This window comes from Berghia stephanieae, chromosome 2 (genome assembly GCF_034508935.2).
Source record: "Berghia stephanieae isolate SIO BIC M18660-M18661 chromosome 2, UCSD_Bste_1.3, whole genome shotgun sequence".
NCBI lineage: Eukaryota > Metazoa > Mollusca > Gastropoda > Nudibranchia > Aeolidiidae > Berghia > Berghia stephanieae.
Window position 1 is genome coordinate 31680626 of NC_088361.1, and position 19752 is coordinate 31700377.

The window sequence follows — 19752 nt, forward strand, 5'->3', positions numbered from 1 at the left end:
AAAGAATGTGATTAAATATCCTCTTTCAAGGACTCAACTATGTGACGCTCAGAACGGGACTCGAACCCAGGACCATGCGATCCGAAGGCGAGTGTCATACCACAAGTCCACATAGCCGCACAAGATGTCTTCCATCAATCCAACTCAATTATCTCGACATAATGCTATTTAGAGGTCGTGATGGATCACTTTTGTACAATTGGAAATGGGTGGATGACATTTCTTGTGTTTCTATGAAGTGTCTGGTTTATGAACTTTTGACAAATTGACAATCATCGCATTCAACGATATTCAAAGTAACAGAACAAAAAACTAGTCAAAATGACCAATAAAACGTTGTGTCAGTGCTGGGTAGAATACACCAGAGGCTTGACTTCGGAAAAATATAAACTAACTAAATTATTCAATAAAATACCCCCTCCTCACCAAAAAAAAAAAAAAAAACAGGAAAAGGAAAAAAATACTAGAACAAACCAAACACAAAAAAGAACCAACGAACCAACAAAAATAAAAGAGCCCACAAAAAAAAAAAAGAGAAAAGAAAAGCAAAAAGCAAAAAAAAAAAAAAAAACAACAAAAAACCCAAAAAAACCCACAAAACCCCCCCCCCCCCCCAAAAAAAAAAACAAAATCAACACAAAAACAAAAAACTAAAACAAAAAAACAAACAAACCAAAACCAAATACAACAACAACAACAACAACAACAACAACAACAACAACAACAACAAAATAGACAAACAAACAAGCAAACAAAAAAATAACAAAGCACAGCAAAAGAAAATTAAAAAAAAAATTGGTAAAGTATAAAACCATAAGACGCTGCTGTCAAACCCCATGGAATATGGTGAATTGATAAGGTAGTCTAAGGTAAATCCCGTACTGAAATAGTGGTGTAACCACATCATTAATTACGACGGTTGCAGTCAGTTAGCTGCAATGTGGGAATAATCACAACATAATCTTACTAATGATACAGTGATGTAATCATATCACTGATGACGGGTGGGAATTACGACTGGTGTGTGTCAAGATGGAATTGGATTAGAACGGATTTGGTGGGAAGGATGAAGAGACGACGCTGATGACGATGATGATGATGGTGATGATGATGATGATGATGATGATGATGATGATGATGGTGATGATGATGATGATGATGATGATGATGATGGTGATGATGATGGTGATGATGATGATGATGATGATGATAAAAATAATAATGATAAAAATAACAATGATATGGTGATGTTATTGGTAATGATGATGATGATGATGATGATAATGATGATGATGATGATGATGATGATGATGATGATGACGACGACGGTAGAATTGGGGGTGGGGGTAGAACCTACTTGTGTCCTGCACTCGAGTTACAGCATTCCTTCCGCCCCCCCCCCCCCCCATCCCCTCGCCCCTTTTATTTCTTTTCTGTTGTTACTTTTCTGGGTAAAACCTTTCCGTTCCTTGTCATACCTGTTAGTTCTCACCACCAACTTGTGCTTAGTATTCTAAAAAGAACACGATACCAAACACGAATCGTTTCGGTCTCAAAACCCTTCTTCAGCCAGTAAACCCCCCCCCCCAATAAAAACATTAACAAATCACTTAAATTCCAGACAGACAGCAGGTAATTAATTATATATATGGCACGTCTTGTTTGCAGGCAAGACTGCTTAAGCTACAATATGCATTGGTTGGTGGTGAGAACCAACTAGTAAGACAAGGAACGGAAATGTTCCGTGTTTGGAATTCTATTTATACGAAGCTGTTCCATTCATTTTTCTTCATTAGATTTTAAAGTTCACAGCTTTTAACAGCTTTGTATCACATATTGTAGCATATTTGTTTCCTATAACTAGCTATTTATTAATGTAGAAATGCGAGACAACTTGATAATTATAAGAAGTGGATGTGGAAATGATAAACCATTCACAATGTCATAACAATCATTTTTTGGTCTGTATTTAAAGGTAAAATTAATGGTTTATATGCTTTTTTCTTTCGACATACCATCATGGTCATTAGAGCGCCACTCTCATGTTGGGATGAATTGGACCCCGAAAAGTGCCAATATTATAACTCATGGATTTTGGTTCCAACCCCGAGATTAACCAATTAACTGCCGTTCCCTGGAAGCCCTCGTATTAAAAGATTTGGCCAGAAAACTCGTCCTTCAAAGATTGGTCGATTTAAATGACCCTTATCTTGGGAGAAACTCTCAAACCTGGGACATCTCGAAGCATTTAACCGGTGAAGAGAGTTATCACTACGCCATGACTTGCCCTAATTCTAGAAAAAATAAACCACACAACATTGTCATCTGTCTGGTCAAACAGAGGGAGACGAATGTCATACACTGACAAAACAGTCTTTTCACATTTTTGCCAGATAACTTGTAATTCATAAAGACCAGTTTTGGATAGGATAAGCAACTTTTACTAACACACAATGGTGATTGCACTACATACCTGGAACAACTACAAAAGACGTCTAACTTCTACGCACTACATCTCAATTGTTAAAAACAAAGAGACGTTGGTTTTGCCATAATATTAGTTTGAAGTGAGAAAACCAGTTCTTTTTTTATGTGAAGATGCAATACGTCATCAATTTGAATTTAGACTACTAAGTCTTGCAGACACGAGGCAATTAACCGGTTGACTGAGATGATTCTCATCTTGGCAAGATCTCTCAAACACGAGACCTCTCGAGGTCCCTTGTTTGAGAGTTTTTGCCAAAATGAGGTTAATCTAAATCGGTCGATATTTAAAGGACAAGTTTTTTTCTGGCAACATTTTTAAATACATGTTTTTCAAGAGTACGTAGTTAATTGGGTTAAGCGTATCTGTCCTATAATCTTATTGATGTGGTCGATTTTTATGTGATTTACTCACAAACCATTTCGAAGTGCTAAAAGGTATATTATATCGGTGGGCTGGGGTTTAATTCATTTTCGACAAGTTGTGGGTTATTTTATCGATATCAAATTTAAGTTTTCTAGCCAAAATGTTACAATGAGTTTTGCCAGCTTACGGTAGATCACTGTCTTTGGAAATCTGTCACGGATTTGTGTTTGCGTAGAAATTAGGTCATAATAATTTGTTACCGATTTGTGTGACTAGATCTGGCACAGATTTCACGTTTGTCACGACATTAATTGTGTAACAGTCGACTTGTTATATCAGACAGACGCTATTGTAGTGTGCCCCCAATAGGTGATTGAGGCCAAGGGTCTGGATGAGAGGACGTTAAATCCGTTTCTCGTTTCCGCCTGGTTAATGTCAATCCTTAATTAATGGCTATGAAGAGGGATAAAGACCTTTCGACTGCTATAAAGGGACAAAATTAATGTCGTTTCACATTTTCACCAGAAAACATTTACTTCCAAAATCGATCAATTAAATATAACTCATCGCTTTAAAACGGTATTCTGTCATGGTTAAATCAGATTCCAACACGGAGTTTTCATCTGATGTGAAATTTTAGATTTGTGAGTCTAAAGAATCATATGGTTCATTCACCTCAATAAAACTTTAAAAAGAAACACTTAACGCAAGTATCATATTTTTAAAACTATAAATTCAATTTTAGCGACGACTTAAAGCTGAGATTTCAACAAGTATCTAAAGCATTGGCTGTAAGAAGTATTAATACGTTGGGGATCCCGGTTCAAAACTTCTTGGAAGTGTGTAACGAGTCCTCCGGACAATGTATAATCAATGCATACGAGTATGTTATATTGAATCATAAGATGGCTTAACTATTTTAGCAGCAGGATGTATAGGCAGATTTTTTTCTGATTTCAGGGCACAAAAGGGCGAGGATGGATGATCCTTATTTAGGATAGAAAATAAGATACCATGACCCTGAAACCAGAATTTCGGTTGCACAATGTATTGTATTCAGTCCTTCAGAAATTTGGCTTCACACTACTTCCAATCAGATTGGAACCAGTATTTTGACATCACATTTGAAATCAGTGATTGAGAACGATTGTAGACGAATATTTTGCCCACTTTGAGTAGGCGTAATGTTTTACTCCTACTTGACATAAATTGGATTCAATAGTCCGATGTCACGTCGCCCAGCAACGTCGAGCAGCGTGGTTCTAAACAAAGAAAATTAGTACTTTTTATTATTCATGCTGGCTAGAATGTTTCATATGTCATGTGATCAGAATGTATAAAAGTCAAAACATGATCATGTTTATAATGTTTTTCTCCTCTGGATACACTTTTATGCTCGTCGGAGAAATATTTCATAATGGCGTCCGCCATTGTTCCGATAGTTTAGAGACAGTTACTAAGTTACTATGCGTCATTACGAGAGAAGTGACGTCATGACTTTTGAAGCCAATTCTTACCGGTTCATATTAGGTGAATGCATTTATTCTGTTCCTTCATTGTGTCCAGCACAGTGAACACTATTTAGTGGACACCACACATGTAAACATAATAGGATTCAATAGTCTGATGTCAGGTCCGCCCAGCAACGAGCAGCTTGGTTCTAAACAAAGAGAATCGGTACTTTTTATTCTTCATGTTGACTAGAACTTTTTCACATTTCATGTGATCAGAATGTATAAAAGTCAAAACTGAATGACGCAAAATATTGTCCATTACAACAATGTTAAACTAGACCAATAAGTGGGTTCGGATGTCAGACCTGCATATGTGTACACGTCGATATCAAGTGATATATTTGATGTTTGGATTTAGTCTAAACCGATATCATTAATCAAAATAAAGATCGATACCAATATGCGAAAGTAAATCATACAGTCAGTGAGTTCAATCGCAGTTTATATGTCTGATTCTTAAATAGAAGTCTGAGTCGAAAATTTAGTTTGTAATTAGTAAAAATTGATATTAACAATCAAAATAAAGATCAATGGTAATATGCAAAAGTAAATCACACGGTCAGTGGTTTCACGCATAGATTACGTATAATAATATATCGAATTCATAATTATTTGAAGATTTTGTTTGGAATTAATCAAAATCGATATTAACAATCAAACTAAGGATCGACTTCAATATGTTAAAGTAAATCATACGGTCAGTGGGTTCACGCTAATTCTTAACGATTTGAAGATTTATACTCTGTCCAAATCTCAAGGATGCTTAAACAGCCTTACACTGACAAAATGACATTAATTCCATATTGGCCAGAGGCTTTTAACTTAGAATATCAATAAATTTTGATAATGGCAACATGCCAAAATCTATAAATCAGAGCCATCGAGAAAGCCAATATTATGATTTTTCAAAGAAATCTCAGGGTGAGGACAAATTTATTAATATTTGGAAATTTATACATTTTAAAAAGAAATAATTAAAAAAACCCAAAACTTTTCGTCATCGCATTCTAGTCTACTTGAATTGCAGATTGAAACATGTTTTGTGGTGCATTTTACTTGAGTGTTATAACCAGTTCCCTTTGATTTGGAAAATCCTGCACTGGCTAATTGGACGCTGGAATAAGCCAGTTATATTCCGGATATCGTCATTGGATTGTAATGGATTATAATAAATAAATATGATAATATATTCAAAAATCAATATTCAAGCATATCACGATACAAAAATATGTGACTTACCTCTTCATAACGGTAATGATATGCTGTGGTGACTTTGATGCTCAAAACCTTATTTATTGTGAAAAACGGGTTATGTTGAGAACAAAAACAAAGACCACCCCAAGTTGGGTAGTTTTATGACAATTTTGAAATCATTCCTATACTGTATTGTAAATGTTGCTGCTCGAAGCTCGAAGAAATAAATAATAATGTGAAATTGAATGTAAGCTTCAATTCAATATACCAAAACAGATAGAATGGACGTTTCGGGTTTCCCCTTTATCAACAAAACTGGATGAATGAAACACTACAGACGAATGAGATAATGTGGTAATGGCGTTGTTAAGAATTAATTGCGCACCTTTTATAAATATTTATTGTTCTATTTTATTTCGTGCATCCTTACAAAGGAGCATACTATTTCCTGTCCATCACTTATTTTGTTTATTCATCTTAACAAGTCCACTACCACTACAAGTCTCATTCGTCTGTAGTGTTTCATTCATCCTGTTTTGTTGATAAAGGGGAAACCCGAAACGTCCATTTTATCTGTTTTCGTATATTAAATTGGAGCTTACATTCATTTTCACATTTTTGCTTATTCCTGTTCTTTAAAACAATAATAGTATTTGCGTTTTGTGTAACCCGTTGTGTTTATATGTGTAGCGCCTTAGAGAGATCACGTTGCGTATTTTACTCGCTATGTATAAATTAATTATTACATATTACGTAATACAAAAGATAGAGTTTTTTTTAAAGTGACAATAATTACAACTTCACATTCCTGGTAAATAATGGATTTTAAATCAATTTTTGGCAACTTGCTCACCCGAAATAATACTGGTTTGAGTCGTTAGGCCACGTATATTGTAGTAGTACTAGTAGTAGTAGTAGTAGTAGTAGTAGTAGTAGTAGTAGTAGTAGTAGTAGTAGTAGTAGTAATAGTAGGAGTAGTAGTAGTAGTAGTAGTAGTAGTAGTAGTAGTAGTAGTAGTAGTAGTAGTAGTAGTAGTAGTTGCAGTAGTAGTAGTAGTAGTAGTAGTAGTAGTAGTAGTAGTAGTAGTAGTAGTTGCAGTAGTAGTAGTAGTAGTAGTAGTAGTAGTAGTAGTAGTAGTAGTAGTAGTATTAGTAGTAGTAGTAGTAGTCGGAGGAGGAGGAGTAGTCCCTTCAAAGCCGTTAGGAGCTGGAGGTTCTATAGCGTGAAACCGACAATAGCAATTGCTTGCGATCCGTTGGATAGGGCGCTAGTCTATCGCAAAGTACTTTCCGCCAAATCTAAAAGACTCAGCTATCCATTTACTGCTGGATGGACAAGAGGGTCAGAAAAAATCTCGACTGCATCTGGGGTCGATCTTGGTCCCGTTGCGTGTGAAGCGAGTGTTCTACCAACTGAGGTATCGGGACGAATGTTGAAATTATACGATTCAGGGGAATCTTACTCGTTCCGGCCAATAAAAAAACCCAATGATAACGTACTGTTATCAACAAACAAAATGCATGTCACTTAATTGATCTAAGAGTGTGCTATCAAATTTGGTGAGATAAAAATTCCGAAGGCACAGAAGCGAAACGATTTAGCTAGATCTTACCTGATCAAATCTGGTAACAAATGGAAATCGTAGAATTCTATTAAGATCAAGATTGAACTTTTACATAGCGCAATATCCACTAAACGTACTCAAAGCGCTTTACAAGGGGTCCCTGGCCAACAGCAACGTTTAATAGGGAGGACGGGACATGACGCTTGTTAGGCGATATTACATTTTTTTTTCGGACAGAGACAACGCTGTTAATGACTTGGTAGTGTGATATCCATTAAATTGTACCCAAAAGCGCTTACAACAGCAACCGTTAACACGTATGACGAGCCACGTTCCGGTATGGACTACTGCTACTATTTAGTATTATTTGTTACCAGACATAGACTAAGCTTAACGAATTGAGCTTTTATATAGCGCAATATCCACGAAACGCACTCAAAGCGCTTTACAAGGGGTCCCTGGCCAACAGCAACATGCAACATGTAAGACGGGACATAACGCCTGTTAGGCGATATTACAATTATTTCGGACAGAGACAACGCTGTCAAAGGCAGGTACTCATTTTACACCTGAATATGGTGAGAGAATATGAGTAAAGAGCCTTTTCCATGGACTCAACTATGCGCCGAGCAAGGCTCGAACCCAGGACCTTCCGATCCGAAAGCGAGTGTTATACCACTAGACCACAGAGCCGCACGATGTGATGTCAGCCTCCATACCTAAACGAAATAATGATTCGAAATGAAATCAACAACAACAGCAAAAAAAAAAAAAGAAAAAAATCTGCAGTCAAAGATTTTAACACCGAATCAATAAATAAGAAGATTAGATAAATTAAGAGATGTCATTGATAATATCATAATATTATATTATTATGTCTTAGTGATGATAAACCTGTCATAATATTTGGATGATTCTGCCTGGCTCCCGAATTACAACAAATCACACAGGTGAATTACATTGGAAATTGTCTCAAATGCCTTGTCAAAATACCATCCTCAAAATTACCACTCATTTAATTTGTTGCCTGCCATTCCAGCAAGCAATAATTCCAGACTCCAATTTACTCCCTCTCTCCATTCATTCATTCGTTCATTCATTTATCTCTACAATCATTCTTTCATTCCACAATTAACTCTATCAAATATTCTTTCTTTCATCCATTCTCTCACTCCTTTATTACTATTCCATTCATTCATCGATTAACTCATTCATTAATTCAATCATTTTCCATTCATACCATTATTCATTCTTTAATTCGCGTACTCATGAATTCACTCACTCATTCACCCATCACTCACGCATAACATCATAAATTATTTCATCATATCCTCCATTCCTGTCATTTCATCAATTCCTTCCTTCCTTCATCCATACATTCATCCTTTCAATTATTCATTCATTCATTCACCCATTCATCCTTTCATTCATCCATTAATTAATTTATTAAGTAATCAATTCATCCATTTATTTATTCATTTATTCATTCCTTCATCCTTTCATCCACAACACCACATCAATCAAAAGCTTATACAACTCCTCGCTACGTCTTATCGGCCCCAATAAGACACATAATTTCCTCTAGTCCACTACAAGACAACTTTCTATTTCCTCTTTCCGCCAGGTAAATTTGGATTCGGTCCAAATTCCTCATCAGCAGCGAAAACAAATCACCACCGCTACAACCGCCACCAATGGAACCATCTTTATTTCTGCCCCTTGTATTGCCAGAGTGAAGGAATTAGACCACAAGGGACTGCAACTGACCACTAGTGACCACCACGAGTGACCTTTTAATTGAATGATTGAATACCAGTGATGACGGAATGGGATGCCTCTTCAGCATTTCGGATTTGCTTTTCTTGACGGTGGGTGGGCGGACTACTCTCTGATCTCGTGCTATGAAAAAACACGTGTTTTTAAAATTTTGGACATAAAACTCGTCCTTTAACTGTCAATCGATTAAAATGACCCTCAAATTGGCAAAACTCTCATAAATGGGACTTCAAAGAAAGACGTCAAGTCCCAGTTTTGAGAAATTTGGACAAGATGGTCATTTTAAACGATCGATATTTGAAGGACGGGTTTTTTTTAGTTTTTTTTTTTTTTTTTAGCTAAAACGTTTTTATTTTCAAATGTGGTTTTATCTTGGGTACCACAGTAAGTCTATTATACAGAACAATGTATTAATGACCACTAACTTGTCAAAATGTTTGAAACCTGAGACTGACATAAAGTGCCGAGTTTGATATACTTTGACGAGTAGGAATCATGTTAACCGAATCATGTTAAAGTAACTGGTTTCTGCCTAAAATTCTAAAAAATATTTCATCGTTTTCGGCTGCACAGTTCATTCTTTTTTTTTTATAATTGAGTATAATAACGAGCTCAACTCTCTGCTTTTTGTGGGTATTTACTTACAGACAAACAGACAGAAAGACAGACACACACACACACACACACACACACACACACACACATGATATAAAAACAAATATACAACAAAACACAAACCTCAAATAACGGAATGCTACAAGAAGAGTAATTCAAAACAAACTAAGTGTTCAGTAGAATGCTGGCATTGCAGTAATTTCTCACGACCCTTTCCGTAAAAGATCAACAAATACAACAAAAACAAACCAAATACAAAACAAATCAAGAAGATAAATCAACATAAAAAGAGAATAAATACAAGATAAAGAATGTAAAAAATGGTTGTTCATATCCATGAGGCCAAGGGATCTAATTTCTGTAGCGTAAATGAAACAGAAAAAACAACTAGGATAAAACAATCAACAGTAAAGTACTTTCCGCCAGACCGGACTACTTAATCATGGCTATGCAGTTGGGAAACAGAGAGGTTAAAAAAAACACAACTGGTACAAATAGTCGAAATTCGAAACCAGTTCATTTGCTTATGTGTGGAAATGCTACCAATTGAGCTATCTCAGTGTATGAGTGCATGAGTCTATGTGTGTGTGTGTGTGTGTGTGTGTGTGTGTGAAAGAGAGAGAAAGAGAAATAAATCGAGAGAGAGATAGAGATAGAGAGAATGAGGGAGGTCGATAATGAGAGAGAGAGAGAGAGAGAGAGAGAGAGAAAGATCGTTAGCGAGAGAGAGAGAGAGAGAGATAGAGTGATAGAGAGAGAAACAGAGAAACAGAGAGAGATATCGATAAAGAGAGAGACAGAGAGATAGATCGAGAGAGAGGGGAAGAGAGAAATTAATCGATAGATAGAAAGATAGATAGATAGATATTAAGAGAGATAGATGGATACATAGAGAGAGAGACAGAGAGAGAGAGAGAGAGAGAGAGAGAAAGAGAGAGAGTGAGAGAGAGTGAGAGAGAGAGATCCGTCTCCAAAAAATGCCAATTGATCTGAAATTAAAACAAAAGAGCTCTAACTAAAGAGAGAGAAAGAGAGATATAGATAGATATAGATATATAGAGATAGGTAGATAGATCGATAGATAAATAGATAGAAACAGAGAGACAGTTCGGTAAAGAGAGAAAAAGAGAGATAGATTGAGAGAAAGAGAGAGAAAGAAAGAGAGATAAATTGATGGACAGATAGATAGATAAATAAATAATTGAATAAATAAATAAAGAGAGAGAGTGAGAGAGAGAGTGAGTGAGAGAGAGAGAGAGAGAGAGAGAGAGAGAGAGAGAGAGAGAGAGAGAGAGAGAGAGAGAGAGAGAGAGAGAGAGATCCGTCTCCTCGAAAAGTTTGCCAATTGAGATGAACTTAAGACAAAACAGGTCTAAAGTATTTGAGTTGTCTACCGCTGTGAACGACCCTCTCTGTTCCAGTTTGTTGTCGGCTGTAATTGCCACCGCCTCCCTTTATTTATGATATTATATTTACAATGTAATCTGGTGGCGTGGAAGATGTTACCAGATAATTATGATAACAATCAGGGAAGCAGCAGGGTGCTCCCACTTAACTTCTGGCATAATATAATGACAATGTTTTCATAGAAACACATCACCCACTCATCATTTATCGTTATTTTTAGTAACACCTTTCACTTGTTTTTGTACCTTTTTTCCTGGAGACTAAAGAAAAAAAGGAACAATAATATTATTATGAAACAAAGTAACGTTGCCTTTGCTATGGCCGTATGTGTGTGAAAAAATTCAGAACAATTTTTTTCCGAGTTTGGGTTTCAGATTCGCATGAACCTTACGACTTCAATCTTGTATTGCTCAACCATATTATGGTACTGCAATGAAACAGCTATTGAATTAAAGAGAAAAGGATGATCTATTTAGAAATATCGAAAGATCAAACTTTCAAATTTGAGCATTCGGAACAAAAGGTCGCGCGACGTCACCTATTCAGTCTGTTTTTAAGGACAAGTGGGCTATTCTGTATTAGATAGACGCATTGGGAAGGCTATGAGTACTTGGACATCATTTTCTTTTTAAAAAACAACAAACAAACGATATTAGATCTGTTTAAATTTAAAGATAATTCATATTTTAAGGTTTAAAGGGTTAGAATCGTGTGTTAAACGATTTTGAAATTGTGACAGAAAATTAATATCGAGTTTTGAAAATGAATGAAAATAAAACATTTTTAATAACTGCTTTATTCCCATTATTCTCAATAAATAGAGCATAGGCATTTGATCACAACACGCTATCGTCCTTTATCCTTGACTGTCCTTTCCAGTTCTTCCAAGTGGTTCCCATCTTATTTGTATCTGCATCAAGGTCGCGTCTCCTGGTATTTTTTAGTCTTCCTCTTTTACATTTCCCTTGGGAGTCCCAATAAAGTCCCTGCCGTGTTGTGTTATTGTCTGGTAATCGCAGGATGTGTCGTATCCACCTAAATCCTCTGCACTGGATTTCCGCTTCCGTTGGTAGCTAGTTGATGTTCTTCCATTGGTCTGTTTTATTTATGGTGCCAGAAAGAGGTCCTAGGTTTGAGATTTTTTGCCAAGATGAGGGTCATTTAAATTGATCGATACTTGAAGGGCGAGTTTTATGGCCAATTTTTCCAGAGTGTACGGCTTAACTGGTTAACTTTTAAATCTCTTTCAGACACATTCTCCGTTCCTACATATTACCTGTTTGACTCGACAGGTCACAAATTAAGATGGACCTCAATAAAAACTATCCATTTTGACCCCATTCTTTTCTAATTGAAATGCTGCATGAAGATGTCTAACCTAGTTTATTTCTTTCTCTCTTATACTCTACCATTCATACTGACATTCTCACATAATGGGCTAATGAGGTAGCTTATTAGTAATGCCAACCGTAGCATCAATCACGGTTTCCCGTATTCTGAAGATAATGCATTTTACAGATTTTGGCCAGAAAAATCGTCCCGCAAATATCGTTCGATTAATATGACCCCAATCTTGTCGAAACTCTAAAACCTGAGATTTTCCATGGACTTTCCAAATTTTAAAGTTTTTTTTTACAAGATGAGGGTAATTTTAATCGATCGATTTTGGAAGGACGAGTCTTCTGGCCAAAATTCTAAACATGTGTTTTCCAGAGTACGACAATGTTGTCTGTTTGACCTTTACATAACTGAACCTTTATCTGGCAAAACACATTTGTCTGATTTCGATCACAAAACTATACTTTATGTATTTTTTATATTGGGCAATATCCATAAAAGAAGCTAAAGCGCTTTACAAGAGGTTCTAAGCCACATCAAACGTTTAGCTCTTAACATTTAGGACGAAACAATACGGTGGTGGCGGCCGTTTTACTTATTTTACATATAAACATGGCGAGAGAATGTGTGTAAAGAGCCTTGTCCAAAGGCTCAACGATGCACCTCCTACAATTGGACTGGAACCAGGGGGGCTACGGATCATAAACGAGTGTCATAACTCTAGGCCAAAAAGTCCCACATACTCCATAATATACCAATAGGTTGTGATGACCCCAAGTTTGTCAAACACGCTAAAACTAGAGACACAAAGAAGTCAATAAATTCTTTCAAAGAATTCTCAGGCTTACTTTTTGATATATGAAGTTAACATTTTCCCCCGCCAAAGTCAGAAAAGGTTGTTTTGAAAGCGTTGTCAGGATTTTCTTTAACTCTATGGCGGCGGTGTTCCATTTTATTCCAACTCAACTTACCCTGTTTACAACGAAATGTAAATGTTGCTGCTCGAAGCTCGAAGAAATAAATAACAATGTGAAATTGAATGTAAGCTTCAATTTAATAAATGATAACAGATAATGTGGAGGTTTCGGGTTTACCCTTTATCAACAAAACAGGATGAATGAAACACTACAGACTAATGAGATAATAATAATGTGATGTTAACAACGTCATTATCACATATTATCTCATTCGTCAGTAGCGTTAATTCATCTTGTTTTGTTGATAAAGGGGAAACCGGAAACGTCCAAATTACATGTTTACAACGAGAAACCAGTAACGACGATACAAAATGGAGTTTCTTTCTCCTCTCTCGGCGAAAATGAACATGTACAGATGTGCCGCTTTGTCAACATGTGGTATGACACTCGCCATCGAAATGATAGCTTCATGGTTCGGGTCTCCATCTGGGCGGCGAAAATTGAATCCTTGAAATAAGCTCTTTACTGGCATTCTCTGACTATATTGTACTCCATAAGTAGTCCTTCCGAGCCATACAGCCCATGGAGCCGGAGTTTATACAGGTTTCTATAGCGTGAAACATACAGACAATAGCAAATGCTTGCTACCCTTTGGATAGAACGCCAGTCTATCGCAAAGTACTTTCCGTCAGATCTCTAACAGACCCAGCTACAAATCTCGACTGCATCCGGAATCAATCTTGATCGTCATGCGTGCGAAGAGATTGCTCTACCAACTGATCTACCTGGATCCCAACTACACCCCATAATTAGTTGTAAAATGATTACTTGGCCTGAGACTTTATAAGGCGCCCAGAGCACTTTTATTTAGTGGATATTGCGCGATCAAAAACCTCAAGTATTTTTTAATATTACGAAACATATATATATATATATATATATATATATATATATATATATATATATATATATATATATATATATATATATATATATATATATATAAAGGGAGATATTAGTTGAGGGAGTTCATTTTCGCCGTTTAAAGGTTAACGTAATTCGTTGACCACAGTATCACAATGCATAGACAATAACTACCGTATAACATATTATTAAAAAATACTTCTTTTCACTTTTTACCACCAAACTTTTACCTGACATCTTGATCGCTTCATATAACGCTTAAATTAATTGTAACAACGTCTGGAAATGAGAATTATTTCGAAGTCTCAGGTTATAGTCTTTTTGACACACAAGTTTGATGCTGTCTCCATCTGTCGATAGTTGTACGATGTAGTAATAAACATTGTCTGGCCAGAATGAAATAGGATGTTTTATCAAAGTATGCCAGATTGGTGTGTCTAATTAGACATCAGCAAACCAATGCATAATTTGTACAACAGTCTCTGTATCACATTGACCTAGACATCTCTCTCTCTCTCTCACTCACACACACACACACACACACTCTCTCTCTCTCTCTCTCTCTCTCTCTCTCTCTCTCTCTCTTTCTCTCTCTTTATTTCCGCACTCCAGTTCTCTCCCTTTAGCTCCATCTGACCCTTCCTTCATTTCCTCCTCTCTCCATACCTCTCTTTCCCCCCCCCCCTCTCTCTCTCTCTCTCTCTCTCTCTCTCGCTCTCTCTCTCTCTCTCTCTCTCTCTCTCTCTCTCTCAAAACTAAATTTTTACATTCTTTTCACTCAGAACAACAACATGAGTCGTTTTTGGAGTATACTGAGAGATTATTGCTCACTTGAGTTTGGAATTTTGAACTCATTCATATTCGAGTGCTCACTATGTCGCACTGCCATTGAAAACTCGATCGGAATTTGAGACACAAGAGTAGAAAAACTTTATAGTATTAAATGAATCTCATTTTATTTCCGAAAATTCGAAAATATCAATTTTGAACTAATTTTTCTCTATATACGAATATCATAAAAAGTTGCTTTTAAGGACCAGTGTGATATACCTTATTATTTAAAAAAGGTCTTGAAAATACCAATTGGAGGTAAACAAAAATATAACACCTCTTTTATTTAACTAGTCTCTCAAACCATGGGCTTGCGAAGTCCCAGGTTTGAGAGATTTTGGCAAGTTGATTGTCATTAGAATCGATCTGTTTTTGAAAGACACGTTTTCTGACAAAGTTTCTATATATCTACACGTTATTCCGGAGTACGTGAGTTAACTTGTTTTTTTTAAAAACAGCTTTTATATAGCGCGATATCCACTAAATGTGCTCAAAGCGCTTTACAAGGGGTCCCTGGTCAACAGCAACAGTTAACATGTATGACGGGACATGACGCCTGTTAGGCGATATTACAATTTTTTCGGACAAAGACAACGCTGTTCACGGCCAGGTACTCATTTTCCACCTGAGTACGGTGAGAGAATGTGAGTAAAGAGCCTTTTCCAAGGACTCAACTATGCGCCGAGCGAGGCTCAAACCCAGGACCTTCCGCCCGATCCGAAAGCGAGTGTCATACCACAAGACCATATAGCCGCACGAATGAATGGATAACATATGAATGGATAATACACGGGGTAGGTAGAAAAATATCCCGAGAAGACACGTTTGTTACCATTCCTATAGATAATATCAACACACTTAATTTGGAAATAATCAGTAATCTGATCAATCCAAATTAAAAATTTTGACATTCGGTATTTGAGTTAAATTCATACATATACTCGTTTCATGATAATTATTTTATATTCTCACGGTTAATGAACGTAATGAATTCATAGATTCCATTTGTTTTCTTTTCATCAGTGGGAATTGGTTGCTTTACTTCATTTGGTCGGATGGTGAATAATAATAATAATAATAATAATAATAATAATAATAATAATAATAATAATAATAATAATAATAATAATAATAATAATAATAATAATAAATAATAATAATAATAATAATAATAATAATAATAATAATAATAATAATAATAATAATAATAATAATAATAATAATAATAAGAAGAAGAAGAAAGAAGAAAGAAGAAGAAGAGAAGAAGAAGAAGAAGAAGAAGAAGAAGAAGAAGAAGAAGAAGAAGAAGAAGAAGAAGAAGAAGAAGAAGAAGAAGAAGAAGAAGAAGAAGAAGAAGAAGAAGAAGAAGAAGAAAGAAGAAAGAAGAAGAAGAAGAAGAAGAAGAAGAAAGAAGAAGAAGAAGAAGAAGAAGAAGAAAGAAGAAAAGAAGAGAGAAGAAAGAGAAGAGAGAGAGAAGAAGAAGAAGAAGAAAAGAAAGAAGAAGAGAAGAGAAGAAGAAGAAGAGAAGAAAGAAGAAGAAGAGAGAAGAAGAAGAAGAAGAAGAAGAAGAAGAAGAAGAAGAAGAAGAAGAAGAAGAAGAAGAAGAAGAAGAAAAGAAGAAGAAGAAGAAGAAAGAAGAAGAAGAAGAAGAAGAAGAAGAAGAAGAAGAAGAAGAAGAAGAAGAAAAAAGAAGAAGAAGAAGAGAAGAAGAAGAAAGAAGAAGAAGAAGAAGAAGAAGAAAGAAGAAGAAGAAGAGAAGAAGAAGAAGAAGAAGAAGAGAAGAAGAGAAGAAGAAGAAGAAGAAGAGAAGAAGAAAGAAGAAGAGAGAAGAAGAAGAAGAAGAAGAAGAAGAAGAAGAAGAAGAAGAGAAGAAGAGAAGAAGAAGAAGAAGAAGAAGAAGAAGAAGAAGAAGAAAAGAGAAGAGAAGAAGAAGAAGAAGAAGAAGAAGAGAAGAAGAAGAAGAAGAAGAAGAGAAGAAGAAGAAGAAGAAGAAGAAGAAGAGAGAAGAGAAGAAGAAGAAGAAAGAAGAAGAAGAGAAGAAGAAGAAGAAGAAGAAGAAGAAGAAGAAGAGAAGAAGAAGAAGAAGAAGAAGAAGAAGAAGAAGAAGAAGAAGAAGAAGAAGAAGAAGAAGAAGAAGAAAGAAGAAGAAGAAGAAGAAGAAGAAGAAGAAGAAGAAGAGAAGAAGAAGAAGAAGAAGAAGAAGAGAAGAAGAGAAGAAAGAAGAGAAGAAGAAGAAGAAGAAGAAGAAGAAGAAGAAGAAAGAAGAAGAGAAGAAGAAAGAAGAAGAAAGAAGAAAGAAGAAGAAGAAGAGAAAGAAGAAGAAGAAGAAGAGAAGAAGAAGAAGAAGAAGAAGAAGAAGAAGAAGAAGAAGAAGAAGAAGAAGAAGAAGAAGAAGAAGAAGAAGAAGAAGAAGAAGAAAGAAGAAGAAGAAGAAGAAGAAGAGAAGGAAGAGAAGAAAGAAGAAGAAGAAGAAAAGAAGAAGAAGAAGAAGAAGAAGAAGAAGAAGAAGAAGAAGAAGAAGAGAAGAGAAGAAGAAGAAGAAGAAAAGAAGAAGAAGAAGAAGAAGAAGAAGAAGAAGAAGAAGAGAAGAAGAAGAAGAAGAAGAAGAAGAAGAAGAAGAAGAAGAAGAAGAAGAAGAAGAAGAAGAAGAAGAAGAAGAAGAAGAAGAAGAAGAAGAAGAAGGAAGATGATGAGGAGGAGGCTGGACGTGATGAGACGGAGGAGCAGGACGAGAGGACGAGTAGGAAGGAGAAGAGTATGAGGAGTAGGCGGAAGAGAAAATGGAAGAGTTTGAGGAACCATATTGCTGTTACAGTACAGTTTCCTATTTGAACATTATGGCATAAACCGGTATCAGAGTGAAATTGAATTCCGCCTATAAGGAGAAAACAGAGTTCTGAAATACATTAGTATTTTATGATTCCACAGGTGTGTTCCATATGCTGTACATTTGTAACAACTGCATCGCCATCTGCTGACGGAGACGATGCCAAACTGTTGCCACATTACAACGATGACGGCGGCAATTCATCTACACGATTTACAGGTAAATGTTAAGAATATTTATATATCAATGTTGTATTTAAAATGTCAATGTTAGTGTGTGTGTGTGTTTGTGTGTGTGTGTGTGTGTGTGTGTGGGTGTGTGTGGGTGTGTGTGTACCGTTGCGGTGTGGAGGTACGGTTTAGAAATTACAATAGCTCAGTCTATAGAGCTCTCGTTTCACAAAGGGACTGGTATCGATTCCAGTTGCAGTCGATTTTTTTTCTTCGGACCTCCCAGTCAAGCCAGCAGACATTGGGTAGCAGAAGCTGTAGGATCTATCCATCTTGGAAAATATAAAAATGCGTAATTTCCAACGGATAAAACTTGTAGCCGATATAGTTAAGTTTAAAATCAACAATTTACATCATAGGGATTGAACATTACTTCAAAATCCTTAAAGTTATGTAGTTTGGCATCAAATTAGATTTTCATTAAGTTTTAATGACTTAGAGGTGCTCTTGAAATTCTGAAATTCGTAATTCTATGAAATTTACGTAAGAGTAAGCAGATCTGGTATTCTATCCAAAGCATAGCAACAAGCAATTGCTGTTTTCCATTTAACGCTGTAGAAACCGGGATAAACTCTGGATCTATGGGCCCTAAATGGCACTGTAGAACAAACCAACTGGATTCGCAACTCAACCTAAATTAGGGTCAAGGTTTAGAGTTGGCGATTAGACTTCTTGGCGGTTTACCTTAAGAAGAATTATTTTGTACTCAATCTACTCATCCTAACGAATTTCGAGGCCATATATTACAAAGCATAATGTTTTCAAGTCTCACTAAGAGAGAACAAGGTGCGAAATATAAGTATGATCTTCTTTTCCAACAATTTTAGAGCTATATGAGATCTGGAATTGTATACATTTTGAGACTCATTCGCCTTATCGATCAATATTTGAGGGACGAGTGTGATTGCCAAATTTTTAAATACGAGTTTTTCCAGAGCACCTCAGTTAACTGGTTAAAGAATTCAAGATTTCTATTTGACAAAGGAGATGATGAATATTGTCTAAATCATGAAATGTACACAGTGATTGGTGACTGCACTAGCTACTTCTTCTTTTCACCAGGGGCACTTAAAAAGTCGTATTTCCAAAAGCCTTTATTTGACGTGAACTTGCAGGTCTGACAACCCAAATTGTTATGGGCTCATTGATGTTACGGAAATACTCCCAAACCAAAGCAAAATATTGTCCATTACCTACAATAATATCAGTTTAAGTGCTAAATGGCATTCGGTTATCAGATCTGAAAATATGTCCAGCAAACCATATGGTATTTTGCGATATGAAATGTGTAATCGATCATAATGGTGGATGGAAAAGTCAAATTTAGGACAAAACATGACGCCTTTATTCTTTAAAAAATGTTTTGGCACCTTTTACACAATTAATTTGTTGCTTGACGAGATGAGTTCCTCCAAATTGCATGTCCGCTCAAGAAGAAGGCGAAAAAATGTGTGTCAAACACTCTATATAACAGGCGTTCAGACATGGTTTAAATTCGAGTTACACGTTTTAATATCAGAGAAACTGGATGTTTTTGCCTTCCCAGCACAACAACACATTATAAAGAAATGTTACAATTAATCTAGTTGAGAAATGTCATTATAAAAACAAAACACCGACAATCAAACACAAAGAGGAAAATATTTTCATGACGAAATTTGTATCCGTGCTTGGAGCAGCGAATTTACTTGGTTCAAGAAACCTGACATTAATGAGTAAACACATTTGAATAAATATTAATAATAATAGGTTTAAATTTTACGA

General features: G+C 35.9%; 1 protein-coding gene across 1 annotated transcript in view; it reads left to right on the forward strand.

Annotated features, from left to right (window-relative positions):
• The window catches only part of LOC144964711 (protein madd-4-like), a 66793-nt gene that overhangs the window by 34057 nt on the left and 12984 nt on the right, over positions 1-19752 (forward strand). Inside the window, exons 2-3 of the mRNA XM_078899250.1 lie at positions 8748-8991; positions 17860-17977. Coding sequence (XP_078755376.1) covers positions 8950-8991; positions 17860-17977 — 160 coding nt within the window. The 5' untranslated portion in view covers positions 8748-8949. The remainder of the gene's footprint in view (positions 1-8747; positions 8992-17859; positions 17978-19752) is intronic.